Consider the following 22,951-nt stretch of genomic DNA (forward strand, 5'->3'; position numbering starts at 1 on the left):
GGCAACGCTGCAATCAAACACGCCTATCGTCTCACTCACACACAGAGAAAGACAAACGCAGAGACATTTACAGCTCCTTCACAGCGATTGGGGAAATAGGAAATTCATTCATTAAATTTGTATAAATTCCATACCTACCTGGATATCTAGTTGTTTGATTAGCTTGCCCCAGAATAACCCTCTGGTGTGGCATTCTTTTAAATCGGTGTGTTGTGCGTGCAAAAAAGACAAACAAACAGAAATGTGTGAACTTAATGCAGAAATTGTGTGACGCGGACATCTTTGAAAAATTGTTATATTGAATGTGGTGCGAGCTACGAAAATTATATAATGTAAATATGTATTATATTATGTAAATCTCCAGTGAAGTGTGCATCGAGTACGGGAGCAGGTGAATGAAAGCGCTGCTTTGATATTTCTTGAATTCGGGCCCCAAAACCAAAGATTATGTATTTGTTTGGCTTTTGTGCCTGAAAATAGGATTTTTCGCTCACACCAACACCAAGATGGTAAATTGTGTATAACAGTATGGCTGTCTCTGTCTCGCCCCAGTTGCGGCCGAAGGGCTACCAGACCAGTAGGAAACGGCTCTCAACAGTGCTGTTGTTTCCTAACAGCGGCAGGCTGATTACATTGATTACATTTTTAATTCATGAAATTTGGCACGGAAACAGGCGTACAGACAATAACAATGACCAGGGACAATACAAAAGCGATTGGGCTGGCGCACTCGGCGCATTCGGCGCACCCGTACTCCGTGCCTCTTTTCCAAGATTAGCACAACTTGTAGGCCTTTTTTCACATCGATCTTTTTTTGCAGAATCCTACTGAACACTTAATCGCTTAATCAATGATGGACCGCAAGAAAGCCCTGGAGTTGGACAAAATCGGCCGCCTTTGCATATCTGAGCGAAAGGAAATGCGTCCACTGTTCAGCGAGAAGGTGCCGGAGATGCTGATGGACTGCACCAGCGTGCGAATAGTGCCCACCGAGGGCTGGCCCGACAAGATCTGTGTTCAGTGTGTACACTCTGTGAGTCGGAATCACGCCTTCAATACGCTCGTCGAGCGCAGCGACAAGGAGCTGCGCGAGTACATCACAGGCCTCACAGTGCGCATGGCGATGGAGGAGCAGTCGTCGGCCAATGCGAAGCACCAGCAGCAGCAGGAACGCAAGCAGCAGAAGCTCCTGCAGAAGCAGCTCAAGCAGCAGCAACTGGAGGAGCAGTTCCAGCAGCAAATGGCCCAGCAACAGCACATCCAAAGCAAGCCCAAGCTGAAGCCATTGCTGAAGAAAGGGTCGCGCCAGATCAAGCTGCGGCACCTGGAGTCAGCCGCAGCTTCGCCTCCTGCCCAGCTGCAGCTCATGCCAGAGCCAGCACCAGCCCCGCCACCGCCACAGCAAGCCACGCTGCAGCAGCAACTTCAGCAAATTCAACTGCCAACTCTCCAGCAAGCCCCCACCCACAACCTGCTCTCGACCACAACCGCCGGGACGATGCCCCAGCAGATTCTGCTGCCCAATGGTCAATTTATCACAACTGCCCAGATCGTGGCCCCACAGCTGGCGCAGATCATCAGCACTGCGCCGCACGGAACGACAAACGGAAATGGGGGCGCCCAGCAAGCACAGTTCCTGCCACAGCTCCTCCAGGCGCCCAACGGAAAGACCCTCCAGATAGTCCAGCAACCGAACGGCACGCAGACGCTGCAGCTAGTCCAGTTGGTGCCGCAGAGGAGTATGGCGCCCACGGGCGTGACAACAGTGACCACCACCACATCACCGGTGAACATGGGCAACGGAACCGGCTCCCTGGTAGATGCCGACGTGCATCTCCTGGAAGACGGCTGCGATGTGGAAGACGAGGAATTCGAAGAGGTCTATGAAAGCCTCGACAGCAAGGGTCAATCGTTCGAGACGATCGTCCTGGATGAAGACCAGCACCAAGAATTCCTGAAGGACCACCAGCATCAGGTATTAATGGACGACGACCTGACCCAAAGTGAAGGCCAGGAGCCCGAATACTTCGCTGAATTGGATCAGCAGCAGCTGGAAGACAGCGACTTGAAGACCGAGGATGATGAGGACAGATTTATCATAGAGGAAATCCAGCTGGAGGAAGAGGACCTGATGGATGAGGCCGACGAGACCATAACACCCGACTGTGAATACATCACAGACGACGCGGACCAGCATAATCTGAGCGGAGATATGGAAGATGAGCTGCACTACGCCATCATGGAGCCACCAGACGGCGAGACCCCTGGGGACTTCAGTGTAGATGCGATCAAGGCCAACCGAGCTGGAGACCTGGTCATCACATCGAGCCTCTGGCGCACTCCCACCAGCATCCTATGGTCCATTGCGGACAACGAGTTCAAGTTGAAGCTGACTCTATCCGATGTCACCTACTGCGAGTTCAGTCAGACCTCGCAGGACCGCCTCTTGGGTACACAGAACGAGGTGAGTGTTGCTAAAGGTTCTCCCATGGTGTTCTCCCACTGTGACTCACTATTTCTTTGCAGTGTGCCACGCTCTTCGACATCAACACGGGCTCCAAGCTGTCCACCTTCACCCCCACCATACCCAACCAGTATACTAAGAACCGGGCCACGCTTTACCGCACCGACGAACTGGTTTTGTCGGGTAAGTCAATGGCCAGCCGCCCCTTGTTTGAATTCATAATTGATTCGTCCTTCTGCTTCAGATGGTGTGCTCTGGGATGTTCGTTCCGGCAAGGAAATCCACAAGTTTGACAAATTCAATCAGTGTATATCCGGAGTCTTCCATCCAAACTGCCTGGAGGTACCGTATCGCGCAACAACATTCACCCCACTCATCTCCTTTAATGCTTACACTTCGTTTCCACAGATTATATCCAACACTGAGGTGTGGGACCTGCGCACTTTCCATCTGCTGCAGACGGTGCCAGTTCTGGATCAACGCAATTGCACGTTCTCGCCAATGCATGTGATTTATGGGGCCAGCCAGGGAACGGACAGGGACCACGACATGGATACCACCACCTATGATACGAGCTTCAACGTGCTTGACGCCTACGACTACTCGAGCATAACCACCATCGACGTGAAGCGGAACATCAATGACCTGAGCGTCAGTGATTGCCGTGGTCGAGGACTACAGTGGCTACGAATCGAAGCAGGAGACTTATGTGAAGATCTATGCGGTTGGCGTGAAAAAGAGCGAGCGATCGGAAGAGGTGCGTGCGGTTAAGGATCTAGCCAACGAGGTGGGCGGACGCAATAGCGCCGAGGCGGAGGCACCTGCACATGCCCCACACGCTCATGGCAATGGTGGCGAAGCTCTACTTCGTGTGTTTGATGATGTGTCGCGCCCACCTGCCGGGGGCGGGGCGCCAGAAAGTGCACTGCTCCGTGCCAACAACGAACTGGAGAACAACCCACGGCCACGCCGGGACAGTCCCGCCTCGAACGCAAGTCCGAATCTTTCTCGCCAGCATGCACCCAACAGCTCAATTGTTGGGGTGCGACGTCGAGCACGTACACTGGGTGGCAATGGCAACGGAGTTGGAGTTGGCGGGGGGGGCGGCAACGCTGCCATCGATCTCAGAGCTCTTATGCGGCGTATGGATGATATTGAATTAAATATTATGTCTATGCTTGCAGGAAGATGATGAGGAGGTGCCCGAATCTGATGAGGACGGCTCCGATACGGGTTCCGAAAACAGTGCGTCCTCATTCCCACAATTCTATATATCATGAATTCGGGACTACACGCCACTCCGTTTCTCGCTTATTCAGCATTTGCTCTAGGTCCGAATTTTCTGCAATTTCCGATGCTTCGCAATTTTAACTCTTGGAGCAACGATGATGACGGGGATGATATGGATAATGACGGATATGATATAGTCGATCTTCTCGACTCTGATGACGATGATGAGGAGGACAATGATGGCGATGGCGATGGTAACGGTGATGACGATATCGATATGGAGCTCTTATCCGATGCCGGTCTCGATGTCGCCTTCAACGACGGCAGCAGTGATGGTAATACCTCGTATTCTTTAGATTCTGTTCGTATAAGACTTGTCTTTTCTCCATCCTTAGATTGAGAATAGCCACCCACCATCCTGCTCCTCCTCCCATTGTCTCGTCTCGTCCCGTGTCGTGTCGTATCGTTTCTTCGTTTCTTTCCCCAATCTCGTCGCAGCGTGCACGAAACGAACAGGAATTCACATCCAAATCTTCAATAGTCATAATCTAGTTTGTAGACTGTTAAATTTAAAAGAATGTTGTGTTTGAAAATTGTACAAAGCATAAGAAAAAGAACGTTCAAGAAGCTCTCAACTGTAATCGTAAATCTGCTTCACAAAACCATCTGTGAGAAACCAATCTGTAAATTGTAAGCAACCGAATATTGTTAAACAATTTCAACTGTACAAAGCTATAAAAGATGTATAATTTTTCTATTAAACACATGTGTAATCTGGTTAGCATTAAGCGCACGCGTATTGTCCATCGTGAACCCCTCTCAGGGGTTAGCCATTGCCATAAATAGAATGCCACCAGAGACACTTCCCCTCCTCCTAATGGGAGATATCTACGAATGCCTGCATCGCTTAACGTTTATCTTATCGCAGACGGTGGGCTCCAAGTTTGGGAAATGAACTCCCCTTCGGTCTGGCCGTGGCAGGCCTTACTCATTGGCATTGGTGTGACGCCAATCAATTGTGTTTCGTTCGACGTTTGATTCGGCTATGGCCAGCGCACCGCGTTCAACTCTCGCACCTCCAAAAATCGTAGTGAATCTCGGGCAAATCCTTCATCCTTCATAGATAAATATGGTTATATTCGGACGATCGGCTCGTCGTTTATCTGGCTGCTGATGTTTTGCGGTCAAGTTGACTGCGCTGCGTTCGAATAGCTGTCAATTTAAAATTGCAGCCGATTTGCCAGCCGTACAGAGCGTTTCGATCGATTGCGCAACGGAGGAGTCCCAAGAACTCTCGCCAACGGAACTGCGGAAATGTTTATTAAAACAATAATTGGACTCGTGACCTTGCTGGCGCTTCTTGCACGGCGTTCGAGGAGCACCCCCATTTCTGAATAGAGACGCAGCCTTTGCTCCTCGCCGATATTGATCGCCATGTGGTCGTACCCACTGAAAAGGATCTAAAGTGCCACATTAAGGCCACAACATTGACGACCAAAGAGAAGGTGAACCATTTAGCCCATGGGAATAGCAAATGAAAACAGAACTATAGGATTAGGTTTAGATACATGTATAAGAAGGTAATCGGCTCTTTATCCCACTCTGAGCCTATGTGAGATTCACACTCTATTCCTGCCATAAATAGTTGTTCAATCAAACGATCAGTCATTGGTGGAAACTGGTTTGATGGAGCTACATCCTTAAATGACACCTTCAATGCCAATATGAGTAATAGATCATTCGTCGCGAGCCAAATTCGAGTGGCGCAAGTGTCTGCGGCCTGAAATTCCAAATTGAATTAGCTTGACGATAGGGAGATAATGCGAACAGGGCAGATAAGGGGAACTTTTTGACGAGCACCCAACCCGAGTGTTTCCTCTTCACCATTTTATCTTGCTAATCCTCAGGAGAGCTTCATCGATACCATGTGCACAGACCACGGCTCCACGACGGTCAAGAGGGACAATCACCACTTCTTTAAGCTGCACAATGGAGAGCTGAGCGGCCGTGGCCCGCAGTCGGAAATATGCAGCAACGATGGCAGCTCCGTGCTCGCCTGGGTGCCCTACCCAATGATGCTCAAGTTCTATGACCCTGAATTGAATCCCAAGGAGCGGCTCACGTACATAGCCAAGGCAACGAGTGTGGAGCGGGAGAAGACAGAGCTGTGCCACTTCCGACACACGGATCTAGTCAACGCCGTCTCGGATAATCTCTTCACCTGTGTGGTCATGATATTCGGAGATAACTTCGTAAGTTGCACCAGCAGTCGTGCTCAATCCGCTTTTAAACAACTTCCTTTCATTTTGCAGTACGGCCTGGAGGACAACATAAACGTGCTGGTTGAGCTGGAGCCTCTGATGTACCAATTGCGGAACATTACGTATATGCCCTGGCGCAATATTACCAACAGCTACAAGATGCATCTGGGCGACAGCGTGCTGAAGAATCCCAGCGGCGAGCGCAAGCCCATCTATGGCAGAATCAACTATGCGTTTGTGGAGAAGATCCACCTGAACACGATCAGCATATACCAGGATGAGCACCTGACAAAGCTCCCCCTGTTGTTCGAGCATCGTGGTTCCGTCCTGGAGCTTGATGCTGACGGTGTGGGCGGCCTGGACGTGGAGCAGAAGGCCTACTTCGGCCGCAGCATGGATCCCAGGAGCGAAGTGAAGGTGTAGGTGATTGGGCAGTGCGTGGATCAGCACCGGGAGTTCAGTGCGGACATCTACGAGTACTATGGAAACGGTTTGCAGCGCTACAGGCAGCCAATAAGCGGAGCCAGGCTCACCTTTGTCAGAATAGACAACACGGAGCCGGCCTTTGAGGCCCCCGAGTCGAACAATCTCGTGAAGGCTTCGCTATTCCGGGAGCACCAACTATCCAGACTCAGTCTTAACGGATCTGCGGCCAATTTCACTGAATGGGAGAACGCGACAGAGGATGAGGATGAGCCGGGCTTCTACAGCTGGTTTGTGGTCAACTGCCTTCTGGTGGCCGTGGCTGTGATCATAGGCGTGTACATGATCGTCCGCACCCAGAGCAGAAAGAGCAAGAAAAGGCAGAAGTACGATCTGGCCAACAAAAGCGCGCCACCAGCCTGAATTAATTAATAGTAATTTAAGCAAATTTCCGAATTTATTTTGCAATGTCACTTGAGCCGAACTAGTTGGCAACCCAGCTGCCAAATCCTTTGCTCTAGATTCCTCCCTTCCCAATCATAATTTAACTATTTGTGCTGCTGGGAGTGAGTGAGGAGAGGAGTGTTACGTGGTCGGTGAATAAAACGCGAATTTGCGAGTGAGTTGTATTGGCAGGTGAAAATCAAATGTGAAGAAAGCAGGGGATCCGCTTAAGGGTGCTGAAAGGAGGCTATTGCCGCTTTTGGATTGCAAGAAAGGTAAACGAATTGCTTTTCAATTACGCAAAAAATGATTTGTGGACTGTCAAACAAATTTGGGCGTATTCCACTGCACTTCAAGACCAATCTAGTCTGAAAAAACACGACAACAATAAGTTTGTGCGATTCCGATTAACCAACATATTATTCCAGATCGACCACAAATATAAAAATCGCATATATGTATTTGTCTCGCTCAACGTTTTTTTCATGCTGGTTTTTATATCTGGCTCATCTCACTGCTTTTACTTGAAGTGTAGTGGTATATTACCGCTAGTGCTTTTTTATATCAGCAAGCTGGCAACGCTGCAATCAAACACGCCTATCGTCTCACTCACACACAGAGAAAGACAAACGCAGAGACATTTACAGCTCCTTCACAGCGATTGGGGAAATAGGAAATTCATTCATTAAATTTGTATAAATTCCATACCTACCTGGATATCTAGTTGTTTGATTAGCTTGCCCCAGAATAACCCTCTGGTGTGGCATTCTTTTAAATCGGTGTGTTGTGCGTGCAAAAAAGACAAACAAACAGAAATGTGTGAACTTAATGCAGAAATTGTGTGACGCGGACATCTTTGAAAAATTGTTATATTGAATGTGGTGCGAGCTACGAAAATTATATAATGTAAATATGTATTATATTATGTAAATCTCCAGTGAAGTGTGCATCGAGTACGGGAGCAGGTGAATGAAAGCGCTGCTTTGATATTTCTTGAATTCGGGCCCCAAAACCAAAGATTATGTATTTGTTTGGCTTTTGTGCCTGAAAATAGGATTTTTCGCTCACACCAACACCAAGATGGTAAATTGTGTATAACAGTATGGCTGTCTCTGTCTCGCCCCAGTTGCGGCCGAAGGGCTACCAGACCAGTAGGAAACGGCTCTCAACAGTGCTGTTGTTTCCTAACAGCGGCAGGCTGATTTCGCAGCTGACCATTGATTACATTTTTAATTCATGAAATTTGGCACGGAAACAGGCGTACAGACAATAACAATGACCAGGGACAATACAAAAGCGATTGGGCTGGCGCACTCGGCGCATTCGGCGCACCCGTACTCCGTGCCTCTTTTCCAAGATTAGCACAACTTGTAGGCCTTTTTTCACATCGATCTTTTTTTTGCAGAATCCTACTGAACACTTAATCGCTTAATCAATGATGGACCGCAAGAAAGCCCTGGAGTTGGACAAAATCTGCCGCCTTTGCATATCTGAGCGAAAGGAAATGCGTCCACTGTTCAGCGAGAAGGTGCCGGAGATGCTGATGGACTGCACCAGCGTGCGAATAGTGCCCACCGAGGGCTGGCCCGACAAGATCTGTGTTCAGTGTGTACACTCTGTGAGTCGGAATCACGCCTTCAAGACGCTCGTCGAGCGCAGCGACAAGGAGCTGCGCGAGTACATCACAGGCCTCACAGTGCGCATGGCGATGGAGGAGCAGTCGTCGGCCAATGCGAAGCACCAGCAGCAGCAGGAACGCAAGCAGCAGAAGCTCCTGCAGAAGCAGCTCAAGCAGCAGCAACTGGAGGAGCAGTTCCAGCAGCAAATGGCCCAGCAACAGCACATCCAAAGAAAGCCCAAGCTGAAGCCATTGCTGAAGAAAGGGTCGCGCCAGATCAAGCTGCGGCACCTGGAGTCAGCAGCAGATTCGCCTCCTGCCCAGCTGCAGCTCATGCCAGAGCCAGCACCAGCCCCGCCACCGCCACAGCAAGCCACGCTGCAGCAGCAACTTCAGCAAATTCAACTGCCAACTCTCCAGCAAGCCCCCACCCACAACCTGCTCTCGACCACAACCGCCGGGACGATGCCCCAGCAGATTCTGCTGCCCAATGGTCAATTTATCACAACTGCCCAGATCGTGGCCCCACAGCTGGCGCAGATCATCAGCACTGCGCCGCACGGAACGACAAACGGAAATGGGGGCGCCCAGCAAGCACAGTTCCTGCCACAGCTCCTCCAGGCGCCCAACGGACAGACCCTCCAGATAGTCCAGCAACCGAACGGCACGCAGACGCTGCAGCTAGTCCAGTTGGTGCCGCAGAGGAGTATGGCGCCCACGGGCGTGACAACAGTGACCACCACCACATCACCGGTGAACATGGGCAACGGAACCGGCTCCCTGGTAGATGCCGACGTGCATCTCCTGGAAGACGGCTGCGATGTGGAAGACGAGGAATTCGAAGAGGTCTATGAAAGCCTCGACAGCAAGGGTCAATCGTTCGAGACGATCGTCCTGGATGAAGACCAGCACCAAGAATTCCTGAAGGACCACCAGCATCAGGTATTAATGGACGACGACCTGACCCAAAGTGAAGGCCAGGGGCCCGAATACTTCGATGAATTGGATCAGCAGCAGCTGGAAGACAGCGACTTGAAGACCGAGGATGATGAGGACAGATTTATCATAGAGGAAATCCAGCTGGAGGAAGAGGACCTGATGGATGAGGCCGACGAGACCATAACACCCGACTGTGAATACATCACAGACGACGCGGACCAGCATAATCTGAGCGGAGATATGGAAGATGAGCTGCACTACGCCATCATGGAGCCACCAGACGGCGAGACCCCTGGGGACCTCGAGCAACCCTTCCTGGAACCAGCAGATGGCGAGGCCAGTGCGGACATGGAGCAAGCCTTCATGGATGCGGATGACGTAGAGCTGCACCAGCACCATCAGGACGACATGGAGGGGATGGAGCTGCAAAGCATATCTCTGGAGAATGCCGTGGTCGAGTTCAGTCAGGCGACGACAGACGACAACATGGGCACCCCCACCCTGACCGTCAGCTCCCCCAGTCCCACGCCCAAGCGAGGTAACCAGTCCACGTCCACATCGGCAACCGCCGTCACATTGGAGCTGTGCAATCATCAGAGCAGTCCGCCTGCCATCAGCAGCAAGCTGGCGGCTGCCAATTCCCGACAGCTGGTCCAGACTGCCAGCGTCATAGCTGCTGCCGGGGCGGACGACAACTACGAGATCGACGCCAATCTCGTGACGGAGTTCATCAAACAGCACACCTCCCCGCTGGGCTCGGGGCGGTACGTCTGCCACCTGTGCAGCACGGAGTTCCGTCAGTTCAAGGGACTGCAGAACCACATGCACTCGCACACCAACTGGATTCGGGCGAACTGCAAGAAGCAGCCGCAGTGCCAGATCTGCCTGAAAAGCTTCAAGGGTCCCGGCATGCTGCGCATGCACTTGAAGACCCACGACGCCGAGACCAACACCCCCATCTGCACCATCTGCAATCGCACGTTCAAGTCGAAGGCCATCCTCTACCGGCACCGGCAGACGCACCAACAGCGGGCCTACTGCTGCGGCGTCTCCAACTGCCGCAAGAACTTCTCGTCGGCCGCCAACCTGCGCTGGCACGTGGAGCGCAAACATCCCGACGTGATCGATCCCTTCTACAAGTGCGGGGAGTGCTCCACCCTCTACGACAGCATCGACGGACTCCAGCAGCACGTGGAGAGCACGGACCACAGCGAGGCGCAGATAAGCGACGCCACCAGCAATAGCAATGCCGCCTTCAGTGGCGCTGTCAGCATCGTTAGCAATGGCACCGACATGTCCAACATGATTGCCGCTACCCCCGGGGGCCTCGGCACCAGCGGCCCCGGGGACTCACATGCTGTTGTCGTCGGATCCTCAGGCGAGGTTTATTTTGTGACGCAGGCGTAGCCCGCGGAGTATGCCGCAGTAGGCATGTCCGAATGTCTGCTCGGCCTCTAGACCATATAGATTATGCATATGCCTATACGTATATATAAATATACATATATATATATTTTTGTACTATCCAAATTAGTTGTCGTACTAGTATATAGCACACCACACCAAACCTTCCCCACACACAAACACAAAAACACATATTGCAATCCAAGATTTCTATCGTAGAACTTGTTTACATCGTATGGTAGCCCTTAAGCACAACTACTCGAATTTTGTGAGCGAAAACAAAAGTGTAGGTAACACAGCCCACATATCGATCCCATTCCACATCCCACATCCTTGAAGAGATCGAATTGAATGTACGACCCAAACTACTTGAGTGCAAAGGTCACTCTATCTATCGAAGTTAACTGAATTGAATGTACATACATACATATGTACATATATTACATGCAGGGTACGCAGAATGGGCGCTATACTGGTTTATAGATCCTGTATGAAAACTAGTTCCCCACCTCCGTATGAAAGCTTACTACAATTATCGACTTTAATGGGCAGGCAAGCAGCTCGATCCCTCATTCTCCATATCCCATCCCATCCCGTCCCGTTCCATCCTACTTATTCCACCCTTCTATATGAAAGCTAACTGAATGTAAAGGTAATTTTTGGGGACTGTGTCAGTTGATTTGTTTTTAGTTTTATTTGTATTATTATTATTTTGTTTTCCCGGGAATATCAGACTGGCATTTTAGGCTAGAACTTTGTCGGCTTTTGGTTTTCATTGTTGGTCATTAATTGAACACGGATAAGAAGAAAGTGGTTTTATCAAGCCTCATAACAAATAAATAACAAAAACTTGTGTAAACAAAACGTCTTTCCTTGTCCCATCGATTGTAGAACTATTGCGCGAGTCTTTGGTCTCTTCAGGTCGCAACCCGTTAATGTCAGAGTATTTCTGCTTAAACTTGTAATCCTCCTGTTGCTGTGGTGGGTCTGGTCTTGTTTTGCTCGATTGTTATTCCCTTAACCGGAAAAAACAGACAGAAGCAAAACAAAACCGATCCAAAGAGAATCACAATCAAGTCAAGGTCCATGGTATATTGATTCCAAAGTGCCACGTGCCACGTGCCAGTGTCTGATTGTGGCAGCTCTGGTAGGGTCGTAGATGTATCGGCAATTAGCACAACATATCAAGCAAGCTATGCAACCCGATGAGAGGTAATTAAAACTGGAACCAAGTCGCAGATTGGGGGTTCAGCTTTTCGTTTGGGGCACTCCATGTGCCATCTAGTGCGCAGCACTCGACAATTCAGAAGTTTAGGTCGAAACTTCAACAATATTATGTATTTCCTCGACTAATTGGTTATCCCCCCGCCATCTCAAGTCTCTGGCTGTCATATAAAATTGATAATTAATTAGCAAATAAGTTGGCGAATGTCATAAATCGGAATAGCACCCGGGCAGCGAAAATCGCCTTCCAGGCAATTCATTTTGTTCGTTCAGATTATTTATGGCAGCCCGGCCCAGCCCGCCGCCGAGTGTCGAGTGATAAGATAGCCTCCGCTGCTCTGCTGCTCGGCTGCTACATATTTCGCTTTTCCAATAAATTTCCTCTGGCGGAAAAGCCCGGCCCCTGGCCTGCATTAATTATAGCAAGAGTAAATATTGATTATTCGATGATGACGACCTTCGTTCGTGATAATAACTTAAACTTAGACTCATGCCAAAGCTTCTATCTATGCAACTGAGATTTGATTTCCCCAGGAACTACTTCCTCCATTATTCGGTTGTTGCTGCTGCCATCCTCGACTGGAGGCGTCCTTGAACTTTGGAGCGTCTCTGGCAGAGGGAAAACTTGGCCCAGAACCAAAAAAGTAAGGGGAATTATGTGGATTATGCCGGGCAGAGCAGCGCTAGAATGGTCTTTCATATTTGAAAACTCAAGTATTTCGTATAGAAATTGTTTTGTAACCACAAAACCAAAACAGTTGGCAAATTATATCAAATTTAATTGATTTGACTCTCTGTAGAGAGAGGGAGAGAGGGAATCGAAATAATTGCAAAGAATTTTGAATCCACACACATTTTTGTCCTATTAATATTTCATACATCAATGGGCGAACCAATCTGGGGACCGGAGGTCCCTCGACGTCACGTCACCTGCGACATTAGTCACACTACGGCAGAAATTTCACAGAAAATATATTTAATTTTTAGTGATATTTACGTGCATACCATACATACATATGTACATATGTCGTGCCACACCTTCTGTGAACGGTAACTGTAGCTCTTTCGAATCCTTCTGCCGAGAGACGGGCGAAGTTAGAACGCAATTGGGGAAATTCTGTATAGCCAACGCGCAATGGAACACTTGTATCGTCCGAATGCCTGAGAAAACATTCCACTATTATTCGATTGAATTATGGTTCTCAGCTGCGACGGCTGTTTATAATGCTCGTAATATTCCCGCTGATTGGCAAGAACTCATTTCCCAGAAATAAATCTGAGGATGGAGATCCACTTCAAAGAGCATACCCCTCTGCCCTCTCCCAACGTTGTTGCCGGGCTAACAGTTCTCAGTTTGTGTCATTAAATCGTCTGAGAGTAAACAATCAACAGAAACAATACGTATTCAGCGTCCGTTTGCCGGAAGAAACCGAAAGCGAATAACGCCTGAGCCGCACTGATCTGTTTACTGATCCTATAGCTGATTATGATCGATGCAATTTGTTGCCCCCAGTGTTGGCGTGGCCCAGACATCAGACCGGACCATGAACACACAGACGGACGGACGGACAGGGCCAAGTAAGACAGGCAAATACTTGTTGTCTACCTACACCCCGCCCCTAGCCCAAGATATCTGCCCATTGACGCAATTGAAAAGAATAACAATATTGTTTACTATTTGTGGTCTGACTCTCTGCAAATAATACCCATATTTAGCTCCGATTATTCGTGTATTTCGAGTCAGATACTCTTTTTCGTAGGGCTATGATGCTGTGTGCTATAGCTTGAAATGGGAATACCCCATACAAGGGGCTCGTTAAAACTGAAGTTGTCATTACTGGTGGGTGATTCGCCTTCAATCTTTGATGGCATGACCAGTGAGTGAGTCATTGCACTTTCATTTCCTCAGATTGTAAGCAATCAACTCTGAGACTTTCTCTGCATAAAAAGGGACTGCCAAGACCCGATACGAGTAGATATAGTACATAGGGTATACGGCATTCTGCTATCCCCCGACCAGTGGCTGCCTTCCAATTGTTTTGCTTTGGAAGCATCACGAATTAGCAATTCACACTTCGCATCGCATCGCATTTTGTTTTCATTTCTTGACACATTTGTGGAAAGAATTTGATGGAACTTCGGTTAGGCCCTTGGATAACCTGTTCATGGACATAAATGTAAGTGCGATTCGTCTTTCCAGGTTAGTGAATTCCCACTTCGTCGATTCTGTTCCTTTGGATTGTTGTAAGCGTTCTATCGCTTATCTTTGGCATTAAATTAAACTTGATCTATATATCCATATCCCCCGGCGACAAATGCCAGTACAAAGAGTACACAGTCGCCGGGAGGCACACACATAAATCCGTGCAAATGCTATTGCCGTTGAAATATTTATATAATTCATACAATTATAGACTGGCTACGGACCGTGGCAATATTTATAGCGAGAGACCGATTTTCTTTTTCTGCTTGCGGCGCAATTTCAGTTCATTTCCGATACCAATGCTTGAAAAAAGCGAATTTTATTTAAAAAATCATGTCCACATATATTTTGATGTGGGGCACACGTACTGATCTCTGAGAGGGTTCTTGCTCTTCTCGGACTTCAGCATCTGCCATTGACATTGGTCATTCGTTTGGTCATGACTTTCTCTGGCGAGTGCTGCCTGAACGCAGACAAACGGCTTCAAGGATCCCCAATAAACTGGGTTAGCGATACGGATAAAAGACCATTGTTACATGTTGCACACTTTATGGGTTAAATCGATGAGTAAATGGGAAATTCCCAAAGGGTTTTCACTCTTTTCGCTGGGGCAGGCATGAAGGGTGCGATGGCATTTATCATTTTGCCGGCATTTTTGATTTGGCAATGGGCCAAAATATTTTACCCACCCATAGCCCACCGCCCACCGCCCAAATCCCACAACCCACATCCCCGTCTGATGGCAACAGCTGGTAACGAGACACGACCCACAATTTGGCGTGGTCAGTGCTAGCCGCCGAATCGTTTGGAACACCGATGGCATGTGGTACGTGGTCAGTGGCCAGTGACCACGTTCTTTCGAATTGCCCATGAAAAGCCCCCGGCAAACTTTTTCTTTGTCATGGGCAAACATTCCTTGGTTCGCCTTGGGCCAGTCCTTTTGGGCAACGCCTTCTCTTGGCCGCCCCTCCGTCAGACCCACCCGTCAACGCGGAAACGTATTCTAAGATTCGGTCATCAGAGCGCCAGCGATCACGGCGGGGGCTCGTGGCCATTGTTCCGGTAACCGGTGACATCTCGTCTTCCCCACAAAAAACGAGGGGGAACGTTGTGAGTTGCTGCGGAGACCGCAACTCTACAGTTATACCCGATACTAAGTCAGTATGGCTCTCCTCCGGCAGACGCCGCTAATATTAAACGACACAGAAAATCAGTCTGATCGTGACGTCGGGCGCTGCGTAGCCAGTGCAAATTGATTTGTTCCTTTTGGCTATAAAAATGATCTGATCTAATCCAGATTCAGCAATCTGATAGATATGGTCATTATCTATGATTCTGCGTTTTTAGTTTTCTCGAATCTAAAATATTGTGAATGCAACAGATTTTCGTCCTTTGTGGGGGCAGAAGGGGGTGGGGCGAAATTTTGAGATATACGTTTTAAAGTGACATCTTAAAGGAGTGTGTGTACCAAATTTGGTTACTCTAGCCTTAATAGTCTCTGAGATTTGTGGATGCCTCAAATTTTCGTTCTTTGCGGGGGCGGAAGGGGGTGTGGCGAAATTTTGACACAAAATGGTCAAGGTCCGATATCACAGGAGTGTGGATACCAAATTTGGTTGCTCTGGCTTTTATAGGTTCTGAGATCCTTGAACTCATATTTTGCATTTAGCAAAACCGACCATGAAACCTGTGTGTTAGAGAGAGACAGAGCGAGAAAGAATGAAATTGTTTTCTTGATTCTGGCTATAATAATTATACGATCTGGTTCAGATTTTGCACTCTAGAAGATATAGTCATCTTCTACGCTTCTACGTTTTTAGTTTTCTCGTATCGTCGAAATTGTGGATGCCACAGATTTTCGTCCTTTGTGGGGGCGGAAGTGGGCGGGGCAAAGTTTTGAAATATTCTTGTAGCAGTGACATATCACAGAAGTCTGGATCCAAAACATCGTTACTCTCGCTCTTATAGTCTTTGAGCACTAGGCGCTGAAGGGGACGGACAGACGGACGGACGGACGGACGGACAGACGGACAGACGGACAGACGGACGGACGGACAGACGGACAGACAGACATGGCTCAATCGACTCGGCTATTGATGCTGATCAAGAATATATATACTTTATGGGGTCGGAAACGATTCCTTCTGGACGTTACACACCTCCACTTTACCACAAATCTTATATACCCCAATACTCATTTTGAGTATCGGGTATAATAAAAGAGAACCCGTCGATACTCAGAGCATCTCGATTTTAGATAAATCGGATTCCCGCCCATTGGCGAATGCCTGGCATAGTACGAACGAGGGGGAACGTTGTGAGTTGCAGCGGACACCGCAACTCTACAGTTATACCCGATACTAAGTCAGTATGGCTCTCCTCCGGCAGACGCCGCTAATATTGAACGACACGACAAAGAGTGCGTGCGAGAGAGACAGAAAATCAGTCTGAGCGTGACGACGGGGGCTGCGTAGCCAATGCAAATTGATTTGTTCCTTTTGGCTACAAAAATGATCTGATCTGATCCAGATTCAGCAATCTGATAGATATGATCATTATCTATGATTCTGCGTTTTTAGTTTTCTCGTATCCTCAATATTGTGGATGCAACAGATTTTCGTCCTTTGTGGGGCGAAATTTTGAGATATATGTTTTAAAGTGAGATCTAACAGGAGTGCGGATACCAAATTTGGTTTCTCTAGCCTTAATAGTCTCTGAGATGTGTGAATATCCCCAGATTTTCATCCTTTGCGGGGGCGGAAGGGGGTGTGTCGAAATTTTGAAACAAACTCGTCTCGGTCCGATATATTAGGAGTGTGGATACCAAATTTGGTTGCTCTAGCTTTTGTAGTCTCTGAGATCTAGGCGCTAATGTTTTACTCTAAGCAAAGCCGGCTATGCTACGTGTGTGTTAGAGAGAGACAGGGCGAGAAAAAATGAAATTGTTTTCTTGATGCTGGCTATAATAATAATACGATCTTATTCAAATTCTGCAGTCTAAAAGATATGGTCATTCTCTACGATTCTGCGTTTTTGGTTTTCTCGTATCTTTAAAATTGTGGATGCCACAGATTTTCGTCCTTTGTGGGGGCGGAAGTGGGCGGGGCGAAGTTTTGAAATATTTTTGCAGCAGTGACATATCACAGAAGTCTGGATCCAAAACAACGTTGCTCTAGCTCTTATAGTCTTTGAGCACTAGGCGCTGAAGGGGACGGACAGACGGACAGACGGACGGACGGACGGACGGACAGACAGACAGGGCTCAATCGACTCGGCTATTGATGCTGATCAAGAATATATATACTTTATGGGGTCGGAAACGATTCCTTCTGGACGTTACACACATCCACTTTTACCACAAATCTAATATACCCCAATACTCATTTTGAGTATCGGGTATAAAAAGAGACCCTGAATAAAGGCAAAGCGAGTTAACGAAATCAGAGAGATGTGCAAGGATTTTATAAAGGAGCTAATTATCCAACTCAGAGAAAGGTAAGCTTCAATTGGATTTGATATTAAAAATAAATAATAATCTGATGCTTAATTTCAGACTTCCAGATAATTTTGACATTAGAAAAACTTAGAAAATTAGAAAACAGAAAAACATTAGAAATTTTTTGCAGCAGAAAATGTACTCAAACATAATAAAAATCATAATGATCTCATTTCCATATTGGAACACTTTAACTATAAGAATATAGATGGAATTCTTGCCCAATATGGCAAAATTCAATTAGTCCCTTGGCAAAGTACAGATGACACGATACAATTTTGGTCAGAAGTACTGACTTATAAAGATGCTGGCAAAAACAAGCCTTTTGAAGAAATCGCTTTATTTGCCATTGGCATTTTAAGTCTACCGTGGTCAAATGCTGCTATTGAACGTGTATTCAGTCAAATGAATATTGTTAAGACCAAGCTAAGGAACAAAATGACCGTTAAATCCTTAAACTCAATATTAAATATAAGGTTTGTTTTAGAAATATTTAATTGTTTCATGAATATGACTAAAATTCTTTTGAATTTTACAGATATGGATTGCGCCGTCATGGAAAATGTTGTCACAACTATCAATTACCGGAGAAATATTTAAATTTAATACGTTCCAGCGATAAATATACCGATTCAAGCAATAGCGAATTGGATGAAATAATAACACAATTATAAATGTATATATCTATGTGTTGTTTTATTTTAGCCTATTTTTTAGCCTGTTTTTTACAATTTTTAGCTTGTTCTAGCTTGTATTTTTGTAAAATCTAGCTTATTTTGGCGCTCAAAATCTGGCAACACTGCTGGAAGGAGATGGCAAACGATTGCGTTCTGCACTCTGTCATTGTTATTGTTTTAGCTGACAGAAAAGGAAGATGAGAAATACAACGATACACTGAAAACAATATTTTTAACATAACAGAATGATGCGAGAGGATGAGAGGGCACATGAGAGGGTACACAAATAGTTCGTAATATATGGTAGATACATATGTATATTGGAAGATCGTTAGCATAGGAATGAACGGGCACGGGCAGGATCCGTTCCACTTTACATGGCCTGTTATCCAACATTGTAGCTAACATTCTCTTTGCAGCGATGTTTCAGCACTAAATGGTTTCCTGGGTGCACTCGTGCGATTCCATTAACAATGGGAATAGCAACAATACAAAACTATTTTTAAAGTTAAGCGCTGGCCACGATAAAGGCAGAAAATGGCAGCAAAAGGAATTGAAAGCATTTAGTTGTGACTTACTGCGGTACGGCGACGACGATGACCGAACGAAAGCCATAAAGGGGAATCCCCACAAAAGGCTGCTAGCCCCGTTGTTGCATTCTGGCTTATGTACGAGTGTGTCTGTATGTGTGTATGCCCGGAATATTTGAGGAAATTTAATACTTTTAGTGCACAAAGCAAAGCTGTTGGCATTGCCATTGCGATAAAGCTGAAAAGTAGCAGAGCACAATTACAAAGGTGATTGCAATTTCTCTCTTTCGAGTTTGGAGAAAAACGGAGAAGAGTTATCCCTGAGTGGGTGCAGCGAGGAAGAGGGAGAAAGAAAAGAATTTGTGTTAATGGATTTCCCTTTTTAAGAAATAAATTACTATCTCAGGTCTGCAAAGAAGCCAGTGGCTAGCAAGAGGAAGAACCACCGCAAACAGATTTCCATCCAGCTTGCAAGATTTGATGGGATTTTGATTCATTAGCAAAGGAGCAGACCACATAGTCGGAAAGGAATCGAAAGATCTGCTTATGCACATGCGTCTTCCACCATTACTTCGGTGGAAGTGGAACTCTACTATATTTCGGCAAGTGTTCGTAGTTGCCCAAAGTAAACAGCAATTAAGCGAAACAAAAGCCCGACCGACAGCAAACAGTAATGAATACTCGTATATCAGGGGGAAAAACAGCAAATGCAAATTGTTAATTAAAGAAATGGCATTGTTATGCGCCCAATGTGGCATGTTCCGGGCCAACACCTCAACAGCCCACAGTCCTCGGCTGTGCCCCACAATTACGTGCTGAAAAAACAAAAATTTGGCAAAAACTAAGGGGCAAATGGACCTGCGACCCAGATGCAGCCCCACTGACATCCATTATGGCAGCCCCGCAGCAACTCAAATGGGGGACAGGGCTGGACAGGCACTCGCTGCTTCTTTTGTGAGAATTATGATTCTCTGGGCTGATGATGACAATTTTGGGAACTGCAACGAACGACTTTCCAATGGGTGCGATTTATAATTTGATTAGCGCATCGCTGAATGCACACGAAAACGAGGGAGCGGCCCTCGTATAATGCCGTCGAATTGCGCTCAAAAGTCAGCCGAGTGCACTCAGCGCGGGATGGAGACGAGAGCGGAAATCGGCACAGAATCTGAATCGGGCACCATTCTCGTCCTTATCCCTCATCTACTTAGAGGCCCAATGCAAAATGGAGCGGGCCATCACACTCCGTTGGCTGACAATGACAAATGATGATGGAGCAGAGGACCAGAGGACATGCCTCGCTCTTTGGATAAAAAGTTCTCTCGCTTTTGGCTGTTGAGCAGCGAAAGACTGTGCACGGAGGTAAGCGACGGATAAGCTGCCCAAATGGTTAATCCCCTTAAGTCACTTACAAATCAGCAGGCATCTTTGTATTCCGGATTTTAGCTGGCACTGGAACACGTTTACTCAATATCGAATCGATGAAATACTGTTGTACCCTGTCAGACAATCTTCTCTAAGCCTTCTTGAAGGGTTTTTTTTCCAAGTCTGCCAATCAATAAACCACTATCCAACAAATGGTGTAGAGGACTGACACCGAACACTCTAGTGAAGGTCCATCAAATGAGCTACTTAAGAGGAACAGCCACAGGATGGGGATAAGTGAATAAGCAGGTAAGATATAAGTGAGTCCAGGCCATAGAGAAATGTTAATGAAGAATGAAACGATACTAATAAACATCTACCCAGAAGTTGGGCTACAGGAGCTAAAAGCCAGGCACAGCCTCAGTACCCGCTCTAGTAATCCCGAGAGTGGGGCGCACAAGGAGAAGATTGGAAAACGAAATCGTTGCTGGGCCACTTTTGGCCCCGGCTACACTGAGACACTATCAAAGTCATGTTCGATGGGGGGAACAGTCAGGTGTGTAATTGCAATCCGAATTGGTCAAGTGTAACAATGTGAAGACGCCTCGCCTGGCCACACTCGGACTCGGAGGGGGGGTTGGGGCGGTGCCACACGCCAGTTACCGTCTCACACCTGCTGCCATCCGGGGGAATCAATTTGATCCTTGAACTTATGCAGCCAGCAAACTGAAACTTGGCATCGCAATGCCTTTGAGGGGGGCATTGCAGCCGTTTTGGGGAACAAAATCAGATTGCAAATTGCAACTGAAAATGTCACGTGCATCGACACATTTTTTGGAGGCAACTGTGTCTCCCTGTCTCCCTGTGTTCCTTTGTCCCTCTTCCAAAGCCGGGCCAGACCGAGCGGAGACCGAGCGGAGATGTCGTGACATTTGGTTTAGCACAACGCCTGTTTGGGCCCGACATGAAGAAAGGTTATTGCAATAGTCTCCGCCAAAGCAATCAATGGACGCCAGACATGAACTCCCGGGGTGCATGTGTTGGAGCGGATAGCACGGTAAGCACGAATATCACGGAGGGGCAGGACGAACACACGGCACACACACACACACGGGCATGGACACCTGCTCTCTTTGCTGCTGCTGCTGCTGCTTCTGCTCTTGCTGTTGGTACACTCTTCGCACTGGGTGGCAGGCCCCATTCATTATGTTGACCACGCTGTCGCATTTTGCTACGTGACATTTTGCTAACTGCCCAGAAAATGGAGCGAATGCCGCTGCCGCACTTGGACCATTGTCATGGCATAGTCCACTCCAGCTGCGACTGCGGCTGCTCGTCAGGGACGGCAATGTCTCGATTACACAGCGGTCTGTCAATCCATCGTTCTCTATGGAAGTTGTTTGCAACAGCGATATATGATCTATTTTCTATAGGTTATTTCGATGTTTCTATAAGAGGGAGGTCCCTTCCTCCATCATCTAATGGGTGCAATGGGCTTGGACTTGACTCAGAATCGTCTGTCCTTTTGGGTAGGTAAGTGTTCTCGTTCCCCGGTGATGTGTGCTGCTGAAATTTATCCAATTTCATTGCCATTACAATATATAAAGTTATGGCAATGTCTCTCCAGAGAATGGCGAATCACAGGCGGAACAGTGCAGAATCCGAGCGAAGAAGTTGCTCGGGATTTGTATCGGAATTGCAGTGGAGTCCGTTTCAAATTGCAAGTAAATAAAGCGTCTGGCAGACAGCAGAAACACCTCCCACGCCAGAGTTGAGTTATGGACGTGCTGGGAGCAGAACCCGAAGCGTACACAACACCCGGAACATACTGGAGGCGGGAAGGGATGGACCTTGGCAGAGGGATCTCTGGCATGGCGATGCGAGGCGGGGCAAAGTAAATGTGCAAGCATTTATTTATGTGGCCTGCTGTGGTGCCCTTTAAAGCGCTGCAATTGCCCTGATTCGGGACAATAGTACAAGTCCCGTTGTACAGGACAACAGGAGGACATCCAGTACAAATGACACTGGTAGTTTGGATCCCCGCAAAGAGTTTGTTGTGAGACTTTCAGTTTGCTTTACAAATTCTAATTTCAAATTGTTCGGAAAACACACAGAATGGCACTTTATCCATCTGCTCTTGAAGTTGCAAAGAAATGTGTGGCAAACACTTTGGGCATTGGAGAAAACTGGCTAAAAGCTCAATTTTATGGTAAACTTTCGGGTCAAGTGAACACCAAACAATGGACACGAAATGTATACTTAATAAGTACTCCCTACCCCACCAATCTATAAATTTATCAATCGAATTGCTGTTGAATCAAGCCGAAACTTTATCCACCTGGTGGCTGGACCTGCAGGAGCCCGACACACCCGAACACGCATTTCAATTTTAATGAGCACTCGACAGAGGGAGAGAGAGAGGTCCTGCTCCTTTTTGGCCTAACTTTAATTAACAACAAAAGTCATGGTCCCTGCAAAACAGCACCAAAACGAGAGCTAAACCTGATGAAAAACCTTAATTTGTGGACAACGAGAGCGGAGCAACAAAAGAGATGACATAAAAAGACACATGAGACCAGAAGCGCATTTCGTATGGCAGTGGGCTTCCAAGGAGGGCACAAAAAGTCGCTACCATGTGGTTTCACTTCCATTTTTGGTCTTTTGGTCCTTTTC

At 47.4% G+C, this 22,951-nt stretch overlaps 1 protein-coding gene, 2 long non-coding RNA genes and 2 pseudogenes across 5 annotated transcripts; 4 read left to right on the forward strand and 1 right to left on the reverse strand.

Annotated features, from left to right (window-relative positions):
* The first annotated feature begins 43 nt into the window (after nucleotides 1-43).
* On the forward strand, nucleotides 44-4,456 carry LOC117190028 (annotated as a pseudogene).
* Nucleotides 4,457-5,008: 552 nt separating this feature from the next.
* On the forward strand, nucleotides 5,009-6,826 carry LOC117190030 (annotated as a pseudogene).
* Nucleotides 6,827-7,009: 183 nt separating this feature from the next.
* Nucleotides 7,010-10,967, forward strand: LOC117190027. Of its 3 annotated transcripts, none has more exons than XM_033395114.1 (2): nucleotides 7,010-7,097; nucleotides 8,228-10,967. In XM_033395114.1, exon 2 carries the CDS (start codon nucleotides 8,258-8,260, stop codon nucleotides 10,784-10,786), a length of 2,529 nt encoding a protein of 842 aa, XP_033251005.1. In that variant the 5' UTR covers nucleotides 7,010-7,097; nucleotides 8,228-8,257; the 3' UTR covers nucleotides 10,787-10,967. The 3 variants fall into 3 exon arrangements, with proteins under 3 accessions (XP_033251005.1, XP_033251008.1, XP_033251007.1); XM_033395117.1 differs by lacking the exon at nucleotides 7,010-7,097 and adding an exon at nucleotides 7,436-7,787; XM_033395116.1 differs by lacking the exon at nucleotides 7,010-7,097 and adding an exon at nucleotides 7,436-7,728.
* Nucleotides 10,968-12,041: 1,074 nt separating this feature from the next.
* On the reverse strand, nucleotides 12,042-13,485 carry LOC117190046. The gene is made up of 2 exons (XR_004473631.1): nucleotides 13,022-13,485; nucleotides 12,042-12,954 (listed from the first exon to the last, which is right to left on the reverse strand). It is a non-coding gene; the product is annotated as an uncharacterized LOC117190046 (long non-coding RNA).
* Nucleotides 13,486-17,595: 4,110 nt separating this feature from the next.
* On the forward strand, nucleotides 17,596-18,385 carry LOC117191846. Its single transcript, XR_004474086.1, has 3 exons — nucleotides 17,596-17,705; nucleotides 17,764-18,182; nucleotides 18,245-18,385. It is a non-coding gene; the product is annotated as an uncharacterized LOC117191846 (long non-coding RNA).
* Nucleotides 18,386-22,951: the final 4,566 nt, after the last annotated feature.

Source organism: Drosophila miranda (genome assembly GCF_003369915.1).
Source record: "Drosophila miranda strain MSH22 chromosome Y unlocalized genomic scaffold, D.miranda_PacBio2.1 Contig_Y1_pilon, whole genome shotgun sequence".
NCBI lineage: Eukaryota > Metazoa > Arthropoda > Insecta > Diptera > Drosophilidae > Drosophila > Drosophila miranda.